The following is a 21269-nucleotide window of genomic DNA, read 5'->3' on the forward strand; positions in this document are numbered from 1 at the left end:
GAAACTCCGTCTCAAAAAAAAAAAAAAAAAAAAAAAGAAAAAGAAGAGTTAAATAATGCATTTATAATGCTCACTCTGGTTCCTGGAACTCCATAAATGCTAGATGATATTATTTATTATTATACTCCAACCACATTCTTTTCTACTTTAATATTTCTGCTACCCCCAGCCCCCGCCCTCCCTGCAACTGCCCTGTTTTTCTGTGTTTCAAGTATTCTACATTACTTCGGTAACTAAACAACAAAAGTTAATGAATATTTGCTAGAAAAGGAAAGAAATTTTCAATTGTTTTTTGAATAAAACTTCAAAGAACAATGTTTATAGGCAATGGGAAGTTAGTTTTAGCCTCCGTTTTTAATGGAGGAAACCAGTTGCAAAATTGGATTTTCTCCACAGTTAGAAGAGCCGAGTCACTGTCACTGCTCTTTTCTCATTGTTCTGTTAGTGGTAGAAAGGAAGCCCAGTGATCGATCTGTAGAAAGACACACGGCCCCCCCATGTGTCTTTCTGAGGCACAGCAACTGGCTCAGGATTTAAAGTAACTTGTTGACATGTGCCTTTCTAGGTTTCTCTTTTGTTGTTTGTATTTGAAAGGCTTGAAAATGACCAGGCACTCTTTCCTATGTTTCTTCTACTCTAAAATTCTGGCGTTAGCATGTTAGACCTCTCTTTTCCCCCTTTTTTACTTTAACTGTGTCTCTAACCTTGGACATGCACATAGGCATGTTTAGCTTAGTGCTTTGGGGTGAAAGCCAAAGATTTTGTTTTTTCCTGTCCTATGTGAATGTTGCTTTATATTATAAGTGTATTTCTTTTAAGTGTGCAAAAGAAATTTTTGTAAATTGAGCGATGCTTAAGGTATTGTTAAAGAACCATGAAGTAGATTTTTGTGTAATTTGCTCTGTAAAAATCTTACTCTGAATATGCCTCGATTTCTTAGAAGATTTTCTGCATTTTAACTACAACTGTTCATCATAATCTAATAGATAGTGGTTTAAGAGCATAGAATCTGTAGTCAGACTGCCTGGGTTCAAATCCAGGCTCTTCTGTTTACCTTCCAGCTTTATGCTTGGTTGTAGACCCTGTTAAGTAGGGATAACAGGGTCCTTTAAAGTTGTTACTTTAAAGGATTATTTAGAAAATCTGGAGAGTCAATACATAAAAAGCGTTTAGAATCATGCATGACACCTTACAGGTATTCTTAAATGTTCGAGGCTATCGTTACCTGGCCTGGGATTTGTTTAGGACATTTCGCTACATAATAGAGACCTAAGGAGGGTCTGTTGCCAGATTTCTGCCCACAAGAGGCTAGTGATACTTTTGGGGAAGTTAGAGATTAAAGATGAAAGCTACATGTGGTCACATGTGCTCAGCATCAAATGACTGATAGAGACAAATGCTGTAAGAGTTACAAAGAAGGAGTGGGCCATGGGGAAAGCTTAATAGAGGACGTAACTGAGCTCTGCTTGAGGCACCAATGAAGAATTCTGGGAAGGGAAATGGCCTGAGAGAGAGAGAAGGGAAGTAGCAAGGTACATTTGGCCTGGTATGTTGGGTTAAAGGTTATAGGAGTTCTTTTTAATTAATTTCTACAAGTAATCTGGGAACATAGTTTGGTTAAATCTTATAAGGACATTGGAAGGCTTACTCTTTAGTGGGGATCATCCCACATGCTTTAAATGCTGCCTTGTCAGGTTTTCCTCTTGCACCAGGAGTGAGGAAGGAGTGCATTGGGTAGGGGAAGGATGGCCACCTGGATTCACATCCTCTTCCTCTGCTATATCTTTGCAGTATGACTTCTCCTTGGAAAAGAAAACCATTGAGTGGGCTGAAGAGATTAAGAAAATCCAAGAAGCCAAGCGGGAAGCGAAGCTCAAAATTGCAGAAGCAGAAGCTAAAGTGAATTCTAAGAGTGGCCCAGAGGGTGATAGCAAAATGAGCTTCTCCAAGACTCACAGTACAGCCACAATGCCACCTCCTATTAACCCCATCCTTGCCAGCTTGCAGCACAACAGCATCCTCACTCCAACTCGGGTCAGCAGTAGTGCCACGAAACAGAAAGTTCTCAGCCCACCACACATAAAGGCAGATTTCAATCTTGCTGACTTTGAGTGTGAAGAAGACCCATTTGATAATCTGGAGTTAAAAACTATTGATGAGAAGGAAGAGCTGAGAAATATTCTGGTAGGAACCACTGGACCCATTATGGCTCAGTTATTGGACAATAACTTGCCCAGGGGAGGCTCTGGGTCAGTGTTACAGGATGAGGAGGTCCTGGCATCCTTGGAACGGGTGACCCTAGATTTCAAGCCTCTTCATAAACCCAATGGCTTTATAACCTTACCACAGTTGGGCAACTGTGAAAAGATGTCACTGTCTTCCAAAGTGTCCCTCCCCCCTATACCTGCAGTAAGCAATATCAAATCCCTGTCTTTCCCCAAACTTGACTCTGATGACAGCAATCAGAAGACAGCCAAGCTGGCGAGCACTTTCCATAGCACATCCTGCCTCCGCAATGGCATGTTCCAGAATTCCCTAAAGCCTTCCACCCAAAGCAGTGCCAGTGAGCTCAACGGACATCACACTCTTGGGCTTTCAGCTTTGAACTTGGACAGTGGCACAGAGATGCCTTCCCTCTCTGTTTTATCTGTGTGTACAGAGGAATCATCACCTCCAAATACTGGTCCCACGGTAAGTCTTTTAAATCCCTCCCAGCTCCCTTTCCTGAGGACAAATATTGTGTTTTTTGTTGCTGTTTGGTTGTTTTTTTTTTCAAGGCAGGGTCTCATTCTGTTGCCCAGGCTAGAATGCAGTGGTGTCATCGTACCTTACTGTAGCCTCGACCTCCCAGGCTCAAGCAATCCTCCCCCCCATCAGCCTCCTGCATAGCTGGGACTATAGGCGTGTGCCACTACACCCAACTAACTTGTATTTTTTGTAGAGATAGGGTTTTGCCATGTTGCCTGGGCTGGTCTTGAACTCTTGGACTCAAGCGATCTGCTTGCCTTGGCCTCCTGAAGTGCTGGGATTATAGGCGTGAGTCACTGAGCCTGGCAGTACAGAACAACACATTATTGGATTCTAGAATAGAAATCATAGAAGTCAAGAACCTTTTGCTATACCAGCTTACAGATTGTTTTTTTTTTTTGAGATGGAGTCTCGCTCTGTTGCCCAGGCTGGAGTGCAATTGTGTGATCTCGGGTCACTGCAACCTCCACCTCCTAGGTTCAAGCAATTCTCCTGCCTCAGCTTCCCGAGTAGTGGGGACTACAGGCGTGTGTCATCACGCCGAGCTAATTTTTATATTTTTAGTAGAGATGGAGTTTCACCATGTTGACCAAGCTGGTCTTGAACTCCTGACCTCACTTGATCCACCTGCCTCAGCCTCCCAAAGTGCTGGGATTACAGGCATGAGCCACCACGCCCGGCCAGCTTACAGATTTTTTAAAATGTAAAAGCACAAGAGACTAGAGCCAAAAAGGAGCCTGAATGTATTGGTGGGATATCTGTCAGAGACCATAACAAGCCTGCTATTAGCTGGTAAAAAGATATAAAATCTTTGCTTGTTTTATAAGTCCCAGTAATAGCATTCTTGGTCAGTGATAGTCTGTGTGAATACTGTTATTGTCAGTGCTCATAGCTGCTTGCAAACGTCCATAAACCTTGGCCCAGATAAACTCGATAGAGTGCAGAACACCATTATCTTCTTGGAGTAGGCTTCATTCTAATTCCTCTTGGTCAGTTGTTGGGCTCTGGTCAGCACTGTACTCCTTCCTCTTCATGGTACTTTGTATGCTTTAGAGAAATTAAAAGCTCCCTGGAAAAGATCAGGGATCCTTGGCCAATACTCCCTTCCTCTCATTTAAAATTAGATTAATCATTTAGAAATCAAAGCCAATAAACCAACAGCAGAGATCTTTCTCAAACTACAACACTTGTCATTCTTTGACCAACCTGATTGTGGAGTTTCTTTCTGGCCTATTGATCTCAGGATGGGAAGGGGCCTGCTTCTTGTTGGCTTGAGAATTTGCTGCCTTCTACCTGCAGGTATAAACAGAGCTGGTGTTCTGTTGTTTTTCCTTTTTTTTTTTTTTTTTTTTTTTGAGACAAATTCTGTCACCCAGGTTGGAGTGCAGTGGCACTATCTTGACTCATTGCAACCTCCGATTCCTAGGTTCAAGCGCTTCTCCCACCTCACCCTTCTGAGTAGCACGTGTCACCACACCCTGGCTAATTTTTGTATTTTTGGTAGAGATGGGGTTTCACTATATTGGCCAGGCTGGTCTTGAATTTCTGACCTCAAGTGAGTGCTTCCCTTAGCCTCCCAAAAATGCTGGGATTACAGGTGTGAGTTACTGTGCCTGGCGAGTTCTGGTGTTTTTCTAAGGAAGTCAAGATTCCTATTGCCAGAGAACAAAGCCTACATCCTATCTTGGCCCTCTATCTTGTGTGTTTTTGAGGCTCACAGTGAGACCCTTTCTCAGAGAAGTGAGAGAAACATCTCTCTAGGATATCTAGTGACAGGCAGGAAAGTTGTCTTGGTGGTGGTCATGGTCATCTGGGTTCTATACGTCTTTCATACCAGAATTCCCAGGGAAGTGTTCCTGGAATTAACTATTTCAGGCCCAGTGTTTGGGTCTCATTTTTGAGGTTTTGATTTCATGTTTTACAATTTATATAAACTAAGCTTAGAAGGTGAGACATCCATGAGATAATCTTAAGAGCAATCTTGGAATGTTCACTATTCTGAGTTTCTCCTACAACTGCTTGGTCTAGCCAGTGTCTGCCCAGTGCTTCCCAGCCCTTGCTGTGCTCACAGGTGAGGCTAATTCTGCTATTGTGTTCTCTTTCTCTAGGTATAGGTGCATTCCTTACTCTTTCACAGTTAATTCAGGAAAATCTCTCTACTTTTTCTCTTGTATTTTTGTGTTCTGAATTTACTAACTGTATTCAGTAAACAAAGAGTAGCACCAGTTTGCCTTTAAATTGTATTTTAGATAAATTTTGACATAAAATTCCTTAGGTTTTAGGTATTCAAATCTGTTGATCATTTCTTATGTTGCCATTATTTTTATACAGAGTCCTTCTTTATCTCTATTTTTTTTAATGAATTTATTTTTGTCAGAGTAATACAAACACATTTTAATGAAATCAAGTAGCTTTTAAAATGCTTATTACTGACAAATAGTAGCTCCCTGCCTCACCTTGTCCTTTTCAGTTTTGCTTTCCATGGTCACTTTTAGCTCATTAAGCTATTTCTGCCAGGATTTATCTCTGTTTTTCTAAATAAAATGCTTATATTGATTTGTTTAAATTTATCAATTTTAGACAGTTTTATACTTCTTGTTATAGAACTTGAGGATCTAGCTTTTTTAGTAGCCCCTCCCTCCTTCCCTCCCATCCCTAATCCTCCATCATATTTATATCACAAATTTTAGGTAAGTCAATATTATTGTTCACATTTTTATGATTGGGTAAATATTTATTGCTGAGTTCAGATAGTATATTGTGATTACTTTGTGTCTTGTTTGAGACAGAGTCTGTCAACCCAGCTGGAGTGCAGTGGCGCGATGCAACCTCCACCTCACAGATTCGAGTGAGTCTCCTGCCTCAGTCATCTGAGTAGCTGCAGTTAAGAGGCATGTGCCACCATGCCTGATGAATTTTTTTATTTTTAGTAGAGACAGGATTTCACCGTGTTGGCCAGGCTGGTCTTGAACTCCTGACCTTAAGTGATCCACTCACCTTGGCCTCCCAAAGTGTTTGGATTACAGGTGTGAGCCACTGTGCCTGGCCTCTGTTTTTTGTTTTTAAGACAGGATCTCACTCTGTCACCCAGTTTGGAGTGCAGTGACGGGATCACAGCTCACTGCAGCTTTGACCTCCCAAACTCAAGAGATCCTCCAGCCTCAGCTCCTCCAATACCTGGGACTACAGGCACATGCTGCCATACCCAGCTGATTTTTGTATTTTTTTGTAGAGACATTGTCTTGCCATGTTGCTCAGGCTGGTCTGCAACTCCTAGGTTCAAACGTTCTGCCTGCCTTGGTCTCCCAAAGTGCTAAGATTATAGGTGTGAGCCACTGCACCTGGCCTGTGATTACTTTTTTTGGCGCCTTTTGTTTCTTGTTGTTAAACTACCTTGTTTTTGAGATTTGCATAGTTTTTTTTTTTTTTTTTCATCTATTGCTAATTTTGTCCAAGTACTTCAACAAGGCTATCAAAAACTTAATGATAATTTTCCCAAATACATTTGGTTAACCTGTGTATTAAAAACTGGTTAACCCGGCGGGACGCGGTGGCTCACGCTTGTAATCCCAGCACTTTGGGAGGCCGAGGCGGGTGGATCACGAGGTCAAGAGATCGAGACCATCCTGGTCAACATGGTGAAACCCCGTCTCTACTAAAAATACAAAAAATTAGCTGGGCATGGTGGTGCGTGCCTGAATCCCAGCTACCCAGGAGGCTGAGGCAGGAGAATTGCCTGAACCCGGGGGGCGGAGGTTGCGGTGAGCCGAGATCGTGCCATTGCACTCCAGCCTGGGTAACAAGAGCAAAAACTCCGTCTCCAAAAAAAAAAACAAAAAACTGGTTAACCCAGTTTTAAGTCCTTGCATATCTAAAAATTGTCTTCATTTTACTCTCATGTTTGAATAATTTGGCTGGATTTAGTTTTCTTAGTTGAAGATCATTTTCCTTTAGAATTTTCAAGACCATTGCTGCTTTCTTTTCTCTTTTTTAAGTTGAATGTAAGCTCTACTGATTTCTGGCATTCGAGTGTCATTCTAAGCTCTGTTTTGTTTCCTCTTCTCTTCCACCTCTGGAAGCTTTTGGGATCTTTTCTTCATCTCTGGTAATTTGAAATTTACCGCTTGATGTGTCTTGTTCAGTTATTGTGTTAGGTCCACCTGGATCCTTTCAGACTGAGGTTCAGCTCAGTTTTAAAATCCTGGGAAATTTAAAACATTCCTTTGAGATTTTTAATTTATTTTTTTGTTTTTCAAGAATTCCTGGCTGGCCTACCACTTTTGCAGGCTAAGGAAGGATTGCTTGAACCCAGGAGTTTGAGACCAACCAGGGCAGCATAGGGAGACCACATCTCTATAAAAAGAAAATTAGTTGGATATAGTGGCACATGCCTGTAGTCCCAGCTACTAAGGAGCCCGAGCTGGGAAGACTGCTTGAGCCTTGTGAGTCAAGGCTGCAGTGAGCTGAGTTTGAGCCACTGTACTCCAACCAGGGTGACTGTCTCAAAAAATAAAACCAAAACAAGAATTTCTGTAAGTTAGATATTGGATCACCTTAATTGATGCTGATGCTGTAATTTTCTATCCCCTTTCTATCTTTTTGTGTTTGTGTTTATGGTTTATTTTTGTGGGTACATAGTAGTTATGTGTATTTATGGGATACATGAGATATTTTGATATGGGTATGCAATATGAAATAAGTACATCATGGAGAATGGGGTATCCATTCCCTCAAGCACTTATTCTTGATGTTACAAACAATCCAGTTATATTCTTTTTTTGAGACAAGGTCGGCTCTGGTGCCATATGTTCATTATTTAACCTAATAACCTGTGCTGGATATTTGGTAGGTTGTACCTAATACTTATTACAAGTGATGTTGAGATAGATATATTCCTATACATAAATATTGGTTTGCATTATTATTATTTCTTTAGACAAGTTTCCTAGAAATAGGCAACTGGATCAAATAATCTGAACAGTTTTCTGGATTTATTTTTTGAGACAGAGTTTCGGTCTGTCGCCCAGGCTGGAGTGCAGTGGTGTGATTTCAGCTCATTGCAACCTCTGCCTCCTGGGTTCAAGTGATTCTTCTGCCTCAGTCTCCTGAGTAGCTGGGATTACAGGTGCACGCCACCATGCCCGGCTAATTTTTGTAATTTTAGTAGAGATGGGGTTTCACCAGGTTGGTCAGGCTGGTCTCGAACTCCTGACCTCATGATCTGCCAGCCTTGGCCTCCCAAAGTGCTGGGATTATAGGTGTGAGCCACTGTGCCCGGCCCAGTTTTCTGTACTTATGCCACGTTTACCTAGAGAGTACCAAATAACATTTCTACCATTAGGGTATGTGAGAGTACTGCATATATGTTTAAAATAGATATGATTTTATTAAAGTTTATAATTTGCAGTATTCTGGGTATATGTCTGCATCCCACCAGGCATTCAGGAAGCATTATGAGAAGGGTAGGCAGTTGAAGAATAGTCCTGGCCCCTTCCTGGCTGGGGAATGTCATGTGAGAGTTGGCATTGCTCTGTGGCTGTTGGTATTCTTGAGCCCAGGTAAAGCTTGTCTCTAAAGAGGGAGACACAATCTTAGACCTGCCAAGTGGCTACACTGGTGTGATCCAGTCCTTGTGCCTTGTTGTGACTCCTGTAACCTAATGACAGCCCTGTGTCTGGCCTGGTGAGATATGCTGTGGATGAGGTGGTTACGCACAAACAGAATGGGCTCTGAGGCCTGTAGCCCTCCTGGCTTTCCCCAGCAGACTTTGAGGAGAGCATCTGGTTATATCTATATAATTTTGAACTTGCTTCTAGGACAGAGGGCTTCCTACCACCTAACCATGCTCTCTGCCTCCCCACCCCCCAAATTTTTTTCTCTGAAACATTTTCCTTGGTTCTTAGGACATGCGCCAAGCTGTAAAAGAGCTTGTGATCTTGTTATTATGGTGGATGGGTCCTTTGGCCTGGGAGTGTGCTGTCTTCCTACCTTGGGCCTGATTCGTGATCAGAAGTAGTGGGGGATTTAATCACAGGACTCTGTATGCCTGTCACATTGGGGTTAGTAAGTTCCAGTGGCAGAGAACAGGCTGCCTGTAGCTGGTAGGCAGGGCCCTTAGAGTCCTGATTCCAGTCTATGGGATCCAGCCTGGTGTGGCTAGCATGCCTTCAGTCCTGGTTCTGTAGGGTGGTAGCTTTAGCAGGAAACGAAGCACAGTATGTGATGTAGGGCAGAGGTGTGGAGTCCACTCGATACCCTGGGTTCCTGAGCTGTCCATGCATGAGAACTACACTCACAGCCTCTGCCCAAAAGTAGTCGAGACTTTGGAATAGAGTTAGCTCGAAAGGGGTGTATTTGAAGTGAGGAATGACCCCTCAGAACTGATACTTCAGCCCGGGAAAGGGATAATGCTGGAGAGAAACCATTGCAGCCAGCTTGGACATCAGTCCTGGGGGCAGTCACTTCTTTCTTCAACTCAAGTGCTGGAGATTTGGGCATGCAAGGGCCTGTGGCGGTTGTGGCGCTTTCTCCATCACCAGGATGGGAGGATGAGGGCAGAGCAGGGCAGCCACAATTGCAGGTGAACTCCCAGCCTTTTCCCTCTCAGCTGACACTCCCCCACCCCTCTTCATTCCCTTTCCGGATGTCTGGCTAGCAACTTGGCTGTTTCTTCCAACCCGACTGCTTGACTTGGGGCTTGAGTAGTGTCAGAAATGCCAGCCCCTGGATGAGGCTGCTTCAGTGACTTCTTTGGGGACCCAGGTCTTCTTGCTTTGATCTTCTTGTTTCTCTACTACCAGGTCACCCCTCCTAATTTCTCAGTGTCACAAGTGCCCAACATTCCCAGCTGTCCCCAGGCCTATTCTGAACTGCAGACGCTGTCCCCCAGCGAGCGGCAGTGTGTGGAGACCGTGGTCAACATGGGCTACTCATACGAGTGTGTCCTGAGAGCCATGAAGAAGAAAGGAGAGAATATTGAGCAGGTGAGTGGTTGGTCAGTCAGGAGGGCAGGCTCAGACCTGTGGAGCTGGAGTCGTGTCCTGCCCGTGTCCTAGAGCCCCTCAGACTTGTAGCACCAACCTTTTCTGTGAGTTTGTGAGGACATGGGGCATGTTTTAGAGGAAGCCAGCAGCCTTGGGAGCAGTATTTCTTTTGGAAGCTATTCTGGGACCCAGGCTAAGAGACACCTTTGGGAAATTGGAGTTGTTCTCCAACTACCCTGCTTTCTCGGCCTCGCCAAAAGGAGCAAAGCTAGGCTTGGGGTATGGTCAAATGTTTCCTTCCAGGAATTTTTATCCTGTCATATATGGCCAGAGTGTGTTGAATAGGGTACTGGAGTGTTAAACCTTGGCGATATTTTCTGACTTGGGCTGTTTCTTAGAGCAATAGCCTGCCCAGGCTGTGGAGTTGACATTCAGGTAGGTCTGTCAGCTGTGGGTGCAGCTCCTTTGGAAAATGGCTACTCATGTTTAGAAGTGGGTACTTGTGTCTGTTCAGTAAAGAGTCACTGGGGTCCTATTGTGTTGGACACAGTCAAGGCACAAAGTCAAATCTTATCCAGTATCTGGTAACCTGGAGGGGGGAAGCGGGGAGCGGATTTCACACACACTAGTTTGTTGAGATCTCTTGGAATGCACAGCAGAGTAGTAGTAGGTGCTAAACTCTGTTTCTTTTCTTAGATTCTTGACTATCTCTTTGCACACGGACAACTTTGTGAGAAGGGCTTCGACCCTCTTTTAGTGGAAGAGGCTCTGGAAATGCACCAGTGTTCAGAAGAAAAGGTAGGAATCTTCATACTTCATGGGGAGCCCTCTGGAAAGCAGGGACTAAGTCGTCCATCCTGGTTTTCTCCCCTGGCCCATACACAGCCTTTTTGCTTTGCCAGTAACTACATGCAGAAGCAGTTGAAGGGCAGAATCTCTCAAGTATTCAGACAGGCTGAGGCCTGCGTTTGGCTTGGTTGAAGCATTGGGTTGAAACCTTCAGAATCCCAGTGAAGGGAACAAAGCCAAACTTTTAAATGACTAGGGAGGAAGATTGCTGCACTTTTTGTCTAGACTGCTTCCTGGAGAGCAGCCATTTCTGGGTTCAGTAACCTTCCTTGGTGGGAAGATGAATGTGGGTGGTGGGACCCAGTTAGAGGTCAGCGAGAGTGAGCTGGGACTGGGCTGACTCCTGAGGGTTGATGGGCTGTCACCAAACCCATCTGCCTTGGTTTCCTCCATGGCCCACCTCTGCTTGCTAGGGGACCTTATGGAGACTCACCGGGCTCTGGGGGAAGGATGCAGACATCCCGCTGTCCCCCAGTCCCCCTGCCCCCCCCCCCCATTGCTTCACTCAGCTGTGCTGTGTCCTCACCCTTTTCTTTAATCTGTGTTCTCTTCTCTCCCTTAGATGATGGAGTTTCTTCAGTTAATGAGCAAATTTAAGGAGATGGGCTTTGAGCTGAAAGACATTAAGGAAGTTTTGCTATTACACAATAATGACCAGGACAATGCTTTGGAAGACCTCATGGCTCGGGCAGGAGCCAGCTGAGACCAGGCCCTGCCTAGGCCCTGCTGCAGAACCACCATCCCTGGGAGGCCCTGCAGAGCCCACCTGTGGGGAAGAAGGGGCAGCTTCCAGATGTTCTTCTGGGGGTTAGAAGGTCAGGTGTGGAGACTGTGCTTGCCAGTCTCTATGAGCCTAGGCCCTGAGCTGGGAAGGTGGGGAAGATACGAGCATGTGAGTGCCCCCAGAACTGTCCTGGCTCCTTCCGTATTAATGTATTTGCATTTTGAGAAGTGTCCTTCCCACCTCAGCCCTCCAGATGGATAGACTATCCTGGTCTTTCTGGGGTCCTTACATCCTCAGCTGAAACCTGGCCTAGCTGCCGAGAGGAGCTGGGGAGATGGGACGGGAGGGCCAGACTCAGTGCTGCTGTGGAGCTAGGTGCTTCCCCCTTCCCCGAGACTGGGTGGACTGAACTCCAATCAAGTTGAATGCAAGTGAAAGATTCTTCCAGGGTTTTAATTTGTCCCCTCCTAACAAAGTCTCATAGTGTTACACTGGTTCTGCAATGTCTCTGAGTTTGTGAAGAACTCACTTTTCCCTGTGGGGCCCAGAGTTTGCCTTTTCTGCCAGGCACTCACCATGCTTCGCTGTCCCAGCCTTTCTTTTGACTTGGTTTGGACCACAGTCCTTTGCTACCCAGGGTTTTAGAGCCCCTGCTCTAGGAAACAATTGTTCAAGAAATCACTGGCCCCTTCCCAGCACATTGAATGAGTGAGCAGACAGGCCATGATTTAGTTGGCCAGCACTAACTCCACCTCTGTTCTTGAACAGCCTCCCCTCCAGCCCACTGCTTTAGGATGACACAATGAATAACACCTAGTCATAGAAATCAGTCTCTTTGGTTTGTTTTGTATTATGTGTACATCATTAAAGATCTAAATACAAAGGATATACAGTCTTGATGAATCTAAAATAATTTGCTAACTATTTTGATTCTTCAGAGAGAACTACTAATAAAAATCTAAAAGGTATGTCTTGCTGTGATAACTTATTACCAAGGCTATTTTATGGAGTGGGGAGCTGTGTGGTGTATAAAAGGATTTCTTAGATTTGCTGGGGATAGAATAGGACTTAACCATTTTCTGTTTCAGAACTTTCTTCCCCCTTAAGACCTGTCTTAGTTGTGGTCTGCAAAGGCAAGACTGAGTCGTTTAAACCTGACCCAGCTCTGTCTCTGGATCATGGACATAGGCCTTCCTGACTGCTGAGTTGGGATAGGCCGGGCCTTCAGGGGGATAACCCAGGAAAAGCAGCAGCAGCCCTTTTACAGTGAACAGCAGGCATTTATACGCCACAAGCAGGACTGGATTGAAACTGTTTCACCAGCTCTCAGTGGTGCTGTTGTATATGATAGAATGGGGTTCATTCCTAAAGTAAGTGTTCTTGTCTTTTATATGGTGCCGTTGTCCCACTTCAGCTTTTGGCTGGATTGGATCTTTTAAGGTTTTTAGTGATCATGTGAGGAGGGGCTGCAGCGTCCCGGGGTTGGGAAACACCAATAAGGATGCCCTCTGGCGGTCAGATGAGGGAGTGTCAGTCTGACAAAGGGCAGCTGGGCCACGGTGCTAGTCCCAAGGGCCATTTAACCCTTCTCTTGGCCTTTTAATTAAGCCCTCCTTTTAAAACCTTAAAAAGTTATCCTTTATCTGAAAGAAATAAAAGTTCACATAATAATAGGCATTTAGGCCAAGGCTGTGACTCATGAATCTCCATTTGACTTAGGGTGGCTTTAAAGTAACTGGCACCTGGAGGCTACTTTGTCTTCACTGAAACTGAGCTGCTTCCTGCTAAAAAGATATACACAGTAGGCAGAAATTGGCTGAAGGCTTGTGTGTATGAATTCTGTTTCAGAGGCCCCAGGCTGTTGAACAGAGCACTCTGTGCCAAGGTTCCCAGCTCAGGCCCCTGAGAGGCAGGGTGGCTGGGCAGCGTGTCCTAGATGAGGGCCAGGCTAGGAAATGGACTATTCTGTGAGGTGCCCCAGGACTGAGGTGTCCCAGACAGGAGCTGCCATGGAAGCATGAGAGTATCGGGCATTGTACAGAGGCCTTTCACGCCCGCAAAAGTCAGAGGAGAAAGATGTGTGACACAGGCATCCTGTATCAAAACTGGATTGCAGGAAGGGAAGGGAGCTGTAAGCATAAGGCCTACCCCACATCTGCTGCTGTGATACATCAAGTCAAGGTTTGTCCAATTTACATTTTCAAAAACACTAAATCCCAAATTCAGTTTCTAAGGGCTGAAGGGACAGAGCTCACCCCACTGGTCCCACTAGCACCAGGTTTTAGTTTGGGCCAGTGTTTAGCCTTCTAAGTTAGGCACAGAATTCAGCTGGTGAAGCCTCTGGGCTCAGCCTGTTGCCTTCTTTGTCTTGTGACTTCTAACCTCCAGGTTACCACTGACTACCCCATCCTCTGATCCCCAAAGTTAGAAACATCTTCAGGGTTATTAGACCCAAATATGTTCCCACAGGCAAGGGGTCAGTTAAGCAAATTCTCTAGGCCCAAGGGAAAGGCGTTAGGTTCTTCAGCCTGGCCCACCCTTTCTTGGAGGTGCTCCTATGCTTGGAACTGAGGAGGGACAGGGGCCTGGCCCTGAGGGAGAGGGTGGGTCCTATCCGAGGCCACGTGGGGCTGGGGTGAGGCTGGCACAGGCAGGACCAGCATGTGGGTTCTGGTGTTTGCAGGGAGGACCTGGCAAAGCCTCCTCCAGCCCCTGAGATTCCAGCACAGGCTCCTGCAGGGCCTCTGCCCTCTCAGTACAGGATCTGGCTCTAAGATGGCACTGTTCCCTCAGGGGCTGCGGTGGGCCCATGGCAGGTGAGATAGAGCTGCAGCTGGCTTCTCAGACTCTGGATGCATTTGGATTTCAGAACCATGATTTCATCCAGCTGGGTCACAAAATCTTCAAAATCCTGAGAAGGAAACAAGGGACACATGCAGCTTTTGCTCTTGCTGGCGCTCTGCCAGATCTGCTTTTCTAGTCCCTCCTCTTGCAGGAAAGTTTTAGAACCCAGGCTACTCTCCCAGTGGGAGAACACATAGGATAGTTTCTATGGCACAGGGTGGGGGCCCACTTCTCTGCATTTGAGACACTTTCCAAGTAGGGGAGTATTTTGTAGGGCAGAAGGGTATTTGGTAGGAATAACTACATGTGGTAGGCAGCAGACTGGTCACTGTTAGTCACAGGGAGGAGCCCCAACAAACCACCAGGAAGGCAGAGCAGCTGAGGATAGAGGCTGGAAACATTTTGGCTTGGGAATAGTGCGTGTTGCACCATCTTCCACCTGAACCTTTACTCAAGCTGACTCAAAGGTGTGGCAAGAGGAGGCTCAAGGCCTCAGTCAGAGTTAGTGTGTGCCAGCAGACCCTTTCCCCACACAGCCACAGCAAACAAGGATGACCATCAAATTAGCTGCAGGCTAATTCCCAACAGCCAGTGAGTGTCCAGTCAGGGCTACTTACATTAGAACCCAGCTGGCTCATCAGTGTCTCCTCCTTGAAGCCAAGCTCAGCCATTTCATCCAGCTGTTCCTGGTGTGCTCGCATGACCACCTGCCTGGGAACACCAGAGAGAACACCGTGATTCTCCTGGCCTCCCATCCTCTCCTGGGCAACTTTCTGGAGCTGATGTCATTTCTAAGCTGAGAGCTGCCTCTGCTGAAAATGGTTAAGGTTTTGACCAGGGCCAGCTTAATACGAGTACCAACGAGATACAGGGAAGGAGACAGGCTCCCCAGCTGTACTGAAGGGCAGGGCTGGGTGCTGCTGCTCTTCCACAGGAGCTGCCCATTTCCCACAGTTTCCCTACAGAAAGGCTCTCAAGGCTGTGACTGCAGCTGGCATACTTGGCACAAGATGGTGCCTATTGCCTGGTCTATCATTTCTACTTCCTGTAGAGGGCCTGGGACCAAAGCAGAGGGTTGGAGCTAGAAGCAGACTAGCTCACCTGTGTACCCCTGAATGGCCTTCTCTTTGTCCATGACAAAACAGTAAGCTGGAGAGGAAAGTGGGTGCCAAAGGGGCTCAAGTCTTAGGAACGTGTCCAACTTACTGTGCTTGTTCCAGGGTGGGCTGATGGAGTGTCCCTGCAGTCTTCGGAGAGCAGCTAGGGGCCAGGGGAGAACCTGGCCTTGCTAAGCACCTTGACATCAGCCTGGGTTTGAGCCATGTGACATTCTCATTGTTGCAGGGCAACTTGATGGGGTCTGTGGACAAACCAATCTGCCAACCAAGCCTTGTAGGATGTTTTCTCCTCTGGGCCCTGAGCTGGTCAGCCACATCACTACTTCTTGTTTGTGGGGTGAGTGTAGGTCCAGAATGAGGTACCCCTGTACATATGGTAGAGAAGGGCTTTCCTGGGAAACCCCAGGAGCCATCCAGCCCCATCTCCTCTGCATCAGCATCATACTGCTCACTACCCACATGTTCGTGGGAGAAAAGTGCAGTCTCTCTGCTCTGGCAGGTCTCTCCCAGGTCTGCCTCCCTGCCGGGCAGCTTGTCAGCTGGGTGCTGACGGATGGGTGATGGGGACAGAGCTGGAAGATCACAGCCAGGCTTATTATCAGGGGGAGATGAGGACAGCCACAGGTGCCCAGTTGCTGAAGACACTGGCAAGGCTGCCTCTTGATCACCAGATGGCACTGTGTGGCCCACAATTGGGCCCCCGGTGCTCTCTGCCACTAGACTGTGCATAGCCCCATCCCGGACCAGCTGCTCCAAGGGAGGTGAGCCTTCGTCATCTGGGTTCTCCAGGAGGGACATGGTGAGGGGAGCCATGAGTCCAGCATATTCAGCATGCGTGCCTAACTGCCCCCTAGGGTCCTCTCCTGGGACAGGATGACTGTTTTTCACAGTGCTGATCACCTGGATTGGGCTGTCTATGCTGACTTCTCTCAGAGGTGTGGTGACTGTGTCTCTTTGGTCTGGGGATCCAGGAACTGCCATGTGGGGCAGTGAGAAAGTGAAACCATCTTCCTCTGGGGATGGAAAGTTGCCCTCTCTCTGCCCAGAAGTCTCACTTTGGGAGGCATCCTGTCTGAGATCAAAGGAAGAGCCTCCACCTCTTTCCTGGCTATATATGAAATCTACCTGTGAACGGTAAGGCTTCTCTGCCAGGCTGTCTCTGGGAGAAGGCCCTGAGGTAGAGTACTCTCTGCTCCAGTCTACGGGCACCTTACTTGGGCTGCAGCTGTGATCGAGTGCTGCTCTTCTGTGGTTTATGGGGTCCCTGGAGTACACCCAGCTTTTAGTTAGACCTTTCTTGTCACCTTCTGTCCTGGGGCAAGAAAACAGACTCTGCTGTCTTTCTGCCACCTGCTTCTCAGGACCCTGCCCCCACGTCTGGTGCAGGAAGAATGAGTCTTCGCTATTCTCCAGGGTATTCCTTTGCTTTGTGGTCCTCTGACTAGAGACGTGTGAAAAAGAATCTTCACTGAAATCACTGTCATCAAGGTCCTCTACTTGGGCTCCATCATGGTTTTCAGAGTAAGAGTGGAACAGAGGGGAAGTCTCGTTTGTGAGCTGACCCTCTGGGGGCTTGGACTGGCATAAAGACCTTTTCAGCGGTTGGTATTTTAACTTCTGTTGGAGGAGAGGTGGCTGTTGGAACTGCTGGTGATAGAAACGCAAATGTTCCTCCCTCTCCTTCTGATGTGGCGGGATGTTTGTCCAAGCTTCAGAGGCAGGCCTGGCAGGCGTGCCCCTCTGGCTGTCTTGACTGTGCTCTGCTCTGTGGTGGGTGTTGCAAAAGGAGAGCTCACCTCGCGACACAAGCTGCTTCTGTACTGGCTGCACGGTCTGCACTTTCTTGCACTTGGTAGACAGCTTACCACGCACTAGGCCTTCCCCTGGGCCTGAGGCCTTGCTTCCCCCAGTTTTGCTGCCTATGCGATTTTTTTCAGAGCACACTAGTGCTGACTCTTCTGCCTTTTTTTTGGCCAAATGTCCAGACCGCATGGTTCCTTTGACAGGGCTAGTATGAATGACCCACTCTTGTGAAGGACTCCCTCTGGAGCCACCCCTTTTACCAGAGACCTTAGGTGCAGAAGTAAAAGGAATGTTAGGTGGGTGGCTTGTCAGAGGATAGGCCTTCCCTCTCATGGAGCCAGGGGCTGCCACTGTGAGTGACTGCTGAAGTCCCAGCTTGACTTTTTTGGGAGAGCATTTGTCCCCTGGCAAGGCCACAGGGGAGCTCTGAATTCGTTTTGGAGAGGAGTTTCCAGATGTCCAATTTCGACTGCTTGCTGAAGTGCAACACTTAATGCCTTTCTTTAGTTCTTTGACCCTGTAAATAATCATTTTATGTTAAATGTGTATTTTCACATATCCTGCAATTCCTTTTCTATAGCTTTCTGGGAAAACAAAAACCAAAGAAAAGTATTACAAGGATTGAGAGTTATTTCTTTATCTGGGATAGAATAAGAGGAAAAGGGAACTCTGTTTCAGCATGAGATTCCCCTCTGTACCCGAATGAAAAAGAGCAGTGTTGGCTGGTTGTGGTGGCTCACATCTGTAATCTCGGCACTTTGGGAGGTCGAGGCAGGAGGATCGTTTGAGCCCAGGAGTTAAGACCAACCTGGGAAACATAGCAAGACCTTGTCTCTACTAAAAATAAAAAAATTAGCCGGGCAAGGTGGTGTGTACCTGTAGTCCCAGCTACTGGGAAGGGTGAGGCAGGGAGGATTGCTTGAGTCCTGGAGTTCAAGGCTGCAGTGAGCCATGATCGCACTATTGGACTCCAGCCTGGGTGACAGGGTGAGACTCTGTCTTTAGAAAACAAACAAATGAAAACCAGCAGTGTCTTCTCTGAGGATATCAGTATGCACCCAACATTCCATGATCAGAAGAAGGCTTTTGGAAATCACCACAGCCCACGTAAGGGACAGGCCAGAGATGCCAATCTCAGAAGTGCACTGTGTTCATGCAGAGCCCACACTATGCTTCCTGGAGAGGGGCCAACTCAGGAGTTTTTGTCCACCACTTACCTGCAATTCCACAGAGTCCTCTTTTTCTGCAAACCACCCCTTTAATGCTTCTCTGGGAAAATGAGTTCCCTTAAATCTTTAGGAAGCAAAACCTCCAGAAATACACAGGCTTGTGCTCATTCCATTAAGGGAAAAATGACTTGTTTATTCCCAGGGTTTCTGAACCTTAGCACTATTGACATTTTGTACCAGATAATTATATCTTAAAATATGTTTGGCAGCATCCCTGGCTTCTGCTCACAAGATGCCAGTAGCACTTCTTCCCAGTCATGGCAATCAAAAATGTCTTACCTACTGGGAGAGGCACATGTGACCACAGAGTTAGAGATAGAAGGGACCCCAGCAGATATCACAGTCACCTGGAAAGAGGCCTGGCCAGGAAGGCAGAGTTGCTGGCTCTGACATCAACTCTGAGTGAGCCTTTGGAAAGACCTACCCTTCTCTCAGCCTCAGTTTATCCTCTAGTAACATGTCTGGGCTGGGCCCTTCTGGATATACATAGCTCTAAGTGATTCTGCCTTGACAAGTAATGTCTTCTATTTCTTACAATTCAGGCTGATGCCAGAAGGAAGAAAACATCACTGAGCCTTCCACCCGTTAATTTCACTTCCCCTTAGCCATTAAAAGCCACTGATGGAGTCAACTCCTGAACAGGGAATGTGTCATCTTCCTCTTGTCATGCTTGCAAAGTGAAAGGGCCTACCAGGTCACAGTCTTCAAATGACTAATTGCCAAGAACAAGGCTGTGGTGCTCAAGGTCAGATCCCTATGTTTGTGTGAGTGGGAGAGACGTGTATGCATGTGCAAACACCCGCTTGTACACCCATGCTCACGCACATGCACACTTACACACAACCTGCCATCTGGTAGCCGACTTACCGATCAGCATAGCGCAAGGTATTCAGCGTGTGTTCAGTGGCCGTGTGGCTTGGTGAGATGTTGGCAATCATGCAGGTTTTGGCATTGCCAATGAAAGAGTCCTTCAGGACCTGTGCAAAACAGAAGGAAGTCAGTGAATGAAGTCAATTAACAAAATCCATATTGACTACTTACTAGGTGCAGGATGCTGGGCCATAGTTCCCTTCTGTCCACAAAAATGTAAATTCACAAAAGAAGAAATACAAATGGCCAATAAACAGAAGAAGGTACTCACCACATCACCAATCCAAAAAATGCAAACAAACCATTTTAAAAAAACAATATTTTTAACTCCTAAGATTAAGAGACTAATGATGCTCTTCCCTGATAAGGGTCCAGGGAAACGGGTACTCTTCTACACTGCCATGTACCATGAACTGGTCAAGCTTTCCAGAGGGCAGTTTGGCAATATATATCAAAATGTAAAAAAAAGCCAGGCACAGTGGCACTCACCTGTAGTCCCAGCTACTCAGAAGGCTAAGGCAGGAGGGTTGCTTGAGCCCAGGAGTTTGAGACTAGTCTGGGCAACATAGCAAAAACCTGTCTCAAAAAAACAAAACAAAACAAAACAAAACAGGAAAAAGTATGTATACTCTTGGTATGGCAATCACATTTGCAGGACTTTGTTCTAAGGAGGTAATTGCTCGATTGACCAAAAAAAGCTATATATGACATTCATTACATTATATATAATAGTAATATTTAGTAATAATCTAGGTATTTATAAACAGGGAGCAAAATATACACTGAATATAATTAAACCATTAAAAATGATTATACCTGTACTTAGGAACACAGAAAAGTATCTAAAGCTTGTATCTTTGAGGGAAAAAGGTATATGATTCCATAGCTCTGTAAGCGGATCCATATGAGTCTACATGGTGGAGAGATGACTAAAAGGAAGTTCGCTAATGTGGCAGTGGTTATCACTGAGGTCTGGGATTTTAAGTTACCTTTTATTTTCTTCTTTATACTTGTATGTACAGTTGGAATTATTATGTTTTAATTAAAAGGAAACATTTTCTTGGAATGGGGAGCTTGTCTTAAAAAACAAGAGAGCTAGCTGGGCGTGGTGGCTCATGCCTGTAATCCCACCACTTTGGGAGGCCAAGGAAGGTGGATCACCTGAGGTCAGGAATTCAAGATCAGCCTTGCCAACATGGCGAAACCCCATCTCTACTAAAAATACAAAAATCAGATGTGCATGGTGGCGCACACCTGTAGTCCCAGCTACTTGGGAGGGTGAGGCAGGAGAACTGCCTGAACCCAGGAGGTGGAGGTTGCAGTGAGCCGAGATCACACCACTGTACTCCAGCCTGGGCAACAGAGCAAGACTCCTTTCAAAAATAAATAAATAAAAAATAAGAGTCAATGTCAGAATCAGGACTAACCACCTATAAGTAGGTTTCCTGTGTCCTTGGTTAAAATCATGTTTGAGAAGACCTAACTCATAGATCAACAACTCTGATTGTTACGTTCTTACAGGTTCTGCCCAGGTCCCAGGGAACTGCTACCCTAGCTGCACAGAGTAAAACTGCCCACCTGCGGGGCTGGCTTCATCCTGCAGCATACAAAAAGATCTTCTCCTAGACATCCCTCTACCTTGCCTGTTCTCCACTGTGCACACAACACAAAGGTGAAAAAGAACTCAGGGCACCCACAACTGTCTTCACAGCTGTTTACACCTAGGTAGACCCTCCCGGGCCACTCTTCCGCAGCCATTATGAATGCTGATTTAACATCTATTGGTGTTTTCTGTTAATAAACGCACATTTTCATGACAGAAAAACAAAACAAAAAAACTCTTATTTGTTCCACTAAGAATAATCATAGTTAACATTTATGTAATTTTTCTGTGTAGTGTTTTTTTCCTTGTTGCACATTTTAAAAATGATAAAAACATTTAATGGTCATACAATACATGAACTTCTAACATGAAAAGCTGCAGTTTCACCTTTATTCCCATTGTTACTTCCAAAGAGATCCAATGCTGTTTCTTCTGCATCTTTTTTTTTTTTTTTTTTTGAGATGTTTTTCAGGCTAATTTCCTTTTACTTTTCAATAT

The 21269-nt window shown here is 45.9% G+C and overlaps 2 protein-coding genes across 5 annotated transcripts in view; one reads left to right on the forward strand and one right to left on the reverse strand.

The window, feature by feature from the left end:
* The window catches only part of UBAP1 (ubiquitin associated protein 1), a 78088-nt gene extending 65816 nt beyond the window's left edge, over window positions 1-12272 (forward strand). For both annotated transcript variants that reach the window (XM_017542960.1, XM_017542959.2), the window contains 4 exons: window positions 1792-2691; window positions 9549-9731; window positions 10428-10529; window positions 11143-12272. In XM_017542960.1, the coding sequence (XP_017398449.1) occupies window positions 1792-2691; window positions 9549-9731; window positions 10428-10529; window positions 11143-11283 (1326 nt within the window). In that variant the 3' untranslated portion in view covers window positions 11284-12272. The remainder of the gene's footprint in view (window positions 1-1791; window positions 2692-9548; window positions 9732-10427; window positions 10530-11142) is intronic.
* KIF24 (kinesin family member 24) overlaps window positions 12130-21269 on the reverse strand; it is a 70791-nt gene continuing 61651 nt past the window's right edge. For all 3 annotated transcript variants that reach the window (XM_017542957.2, XM_017542956.2, XM_017542955.2), the window contains 4 exons: window positions 19166-19275; window positions 15355-17586; window positions 14766-14859; window positions 12130-14215 (listed from right to left, as the gene is read on the reverse strand). In XM_017542957.2, coding sequence (XP_017398446.1) covers window positions 14075-14215; window positions 14766-14859; window positions 15355-17586; window positions 19166-19275 — 2577 coding nt within the window. In that variant the 3' untranslated portion in view covers window positions 12130-14074. The remainder of the gene's footprint in view (window positions 14216-14765; window positions 14860-15354; window positions 17587-19165; window positions 19276-21269) is intronic.

This window comes from Cebus imitator, unplaced genomic scaffold (assembly GCF_001604975.1).
Source record: "Cebus imitator isolate Cc_AM_T3 unplaced genomic scaffold, Cebus_imitator-1.0 Scaffold149, whole genome shotgun sequence".
Classification (NCBI taxonomy): domain Eukaryota; kingdom Metazoa; phylum Chordata; class Mammalia; order Primates; family Cebidae; genus Cebus; species Cebus imitator.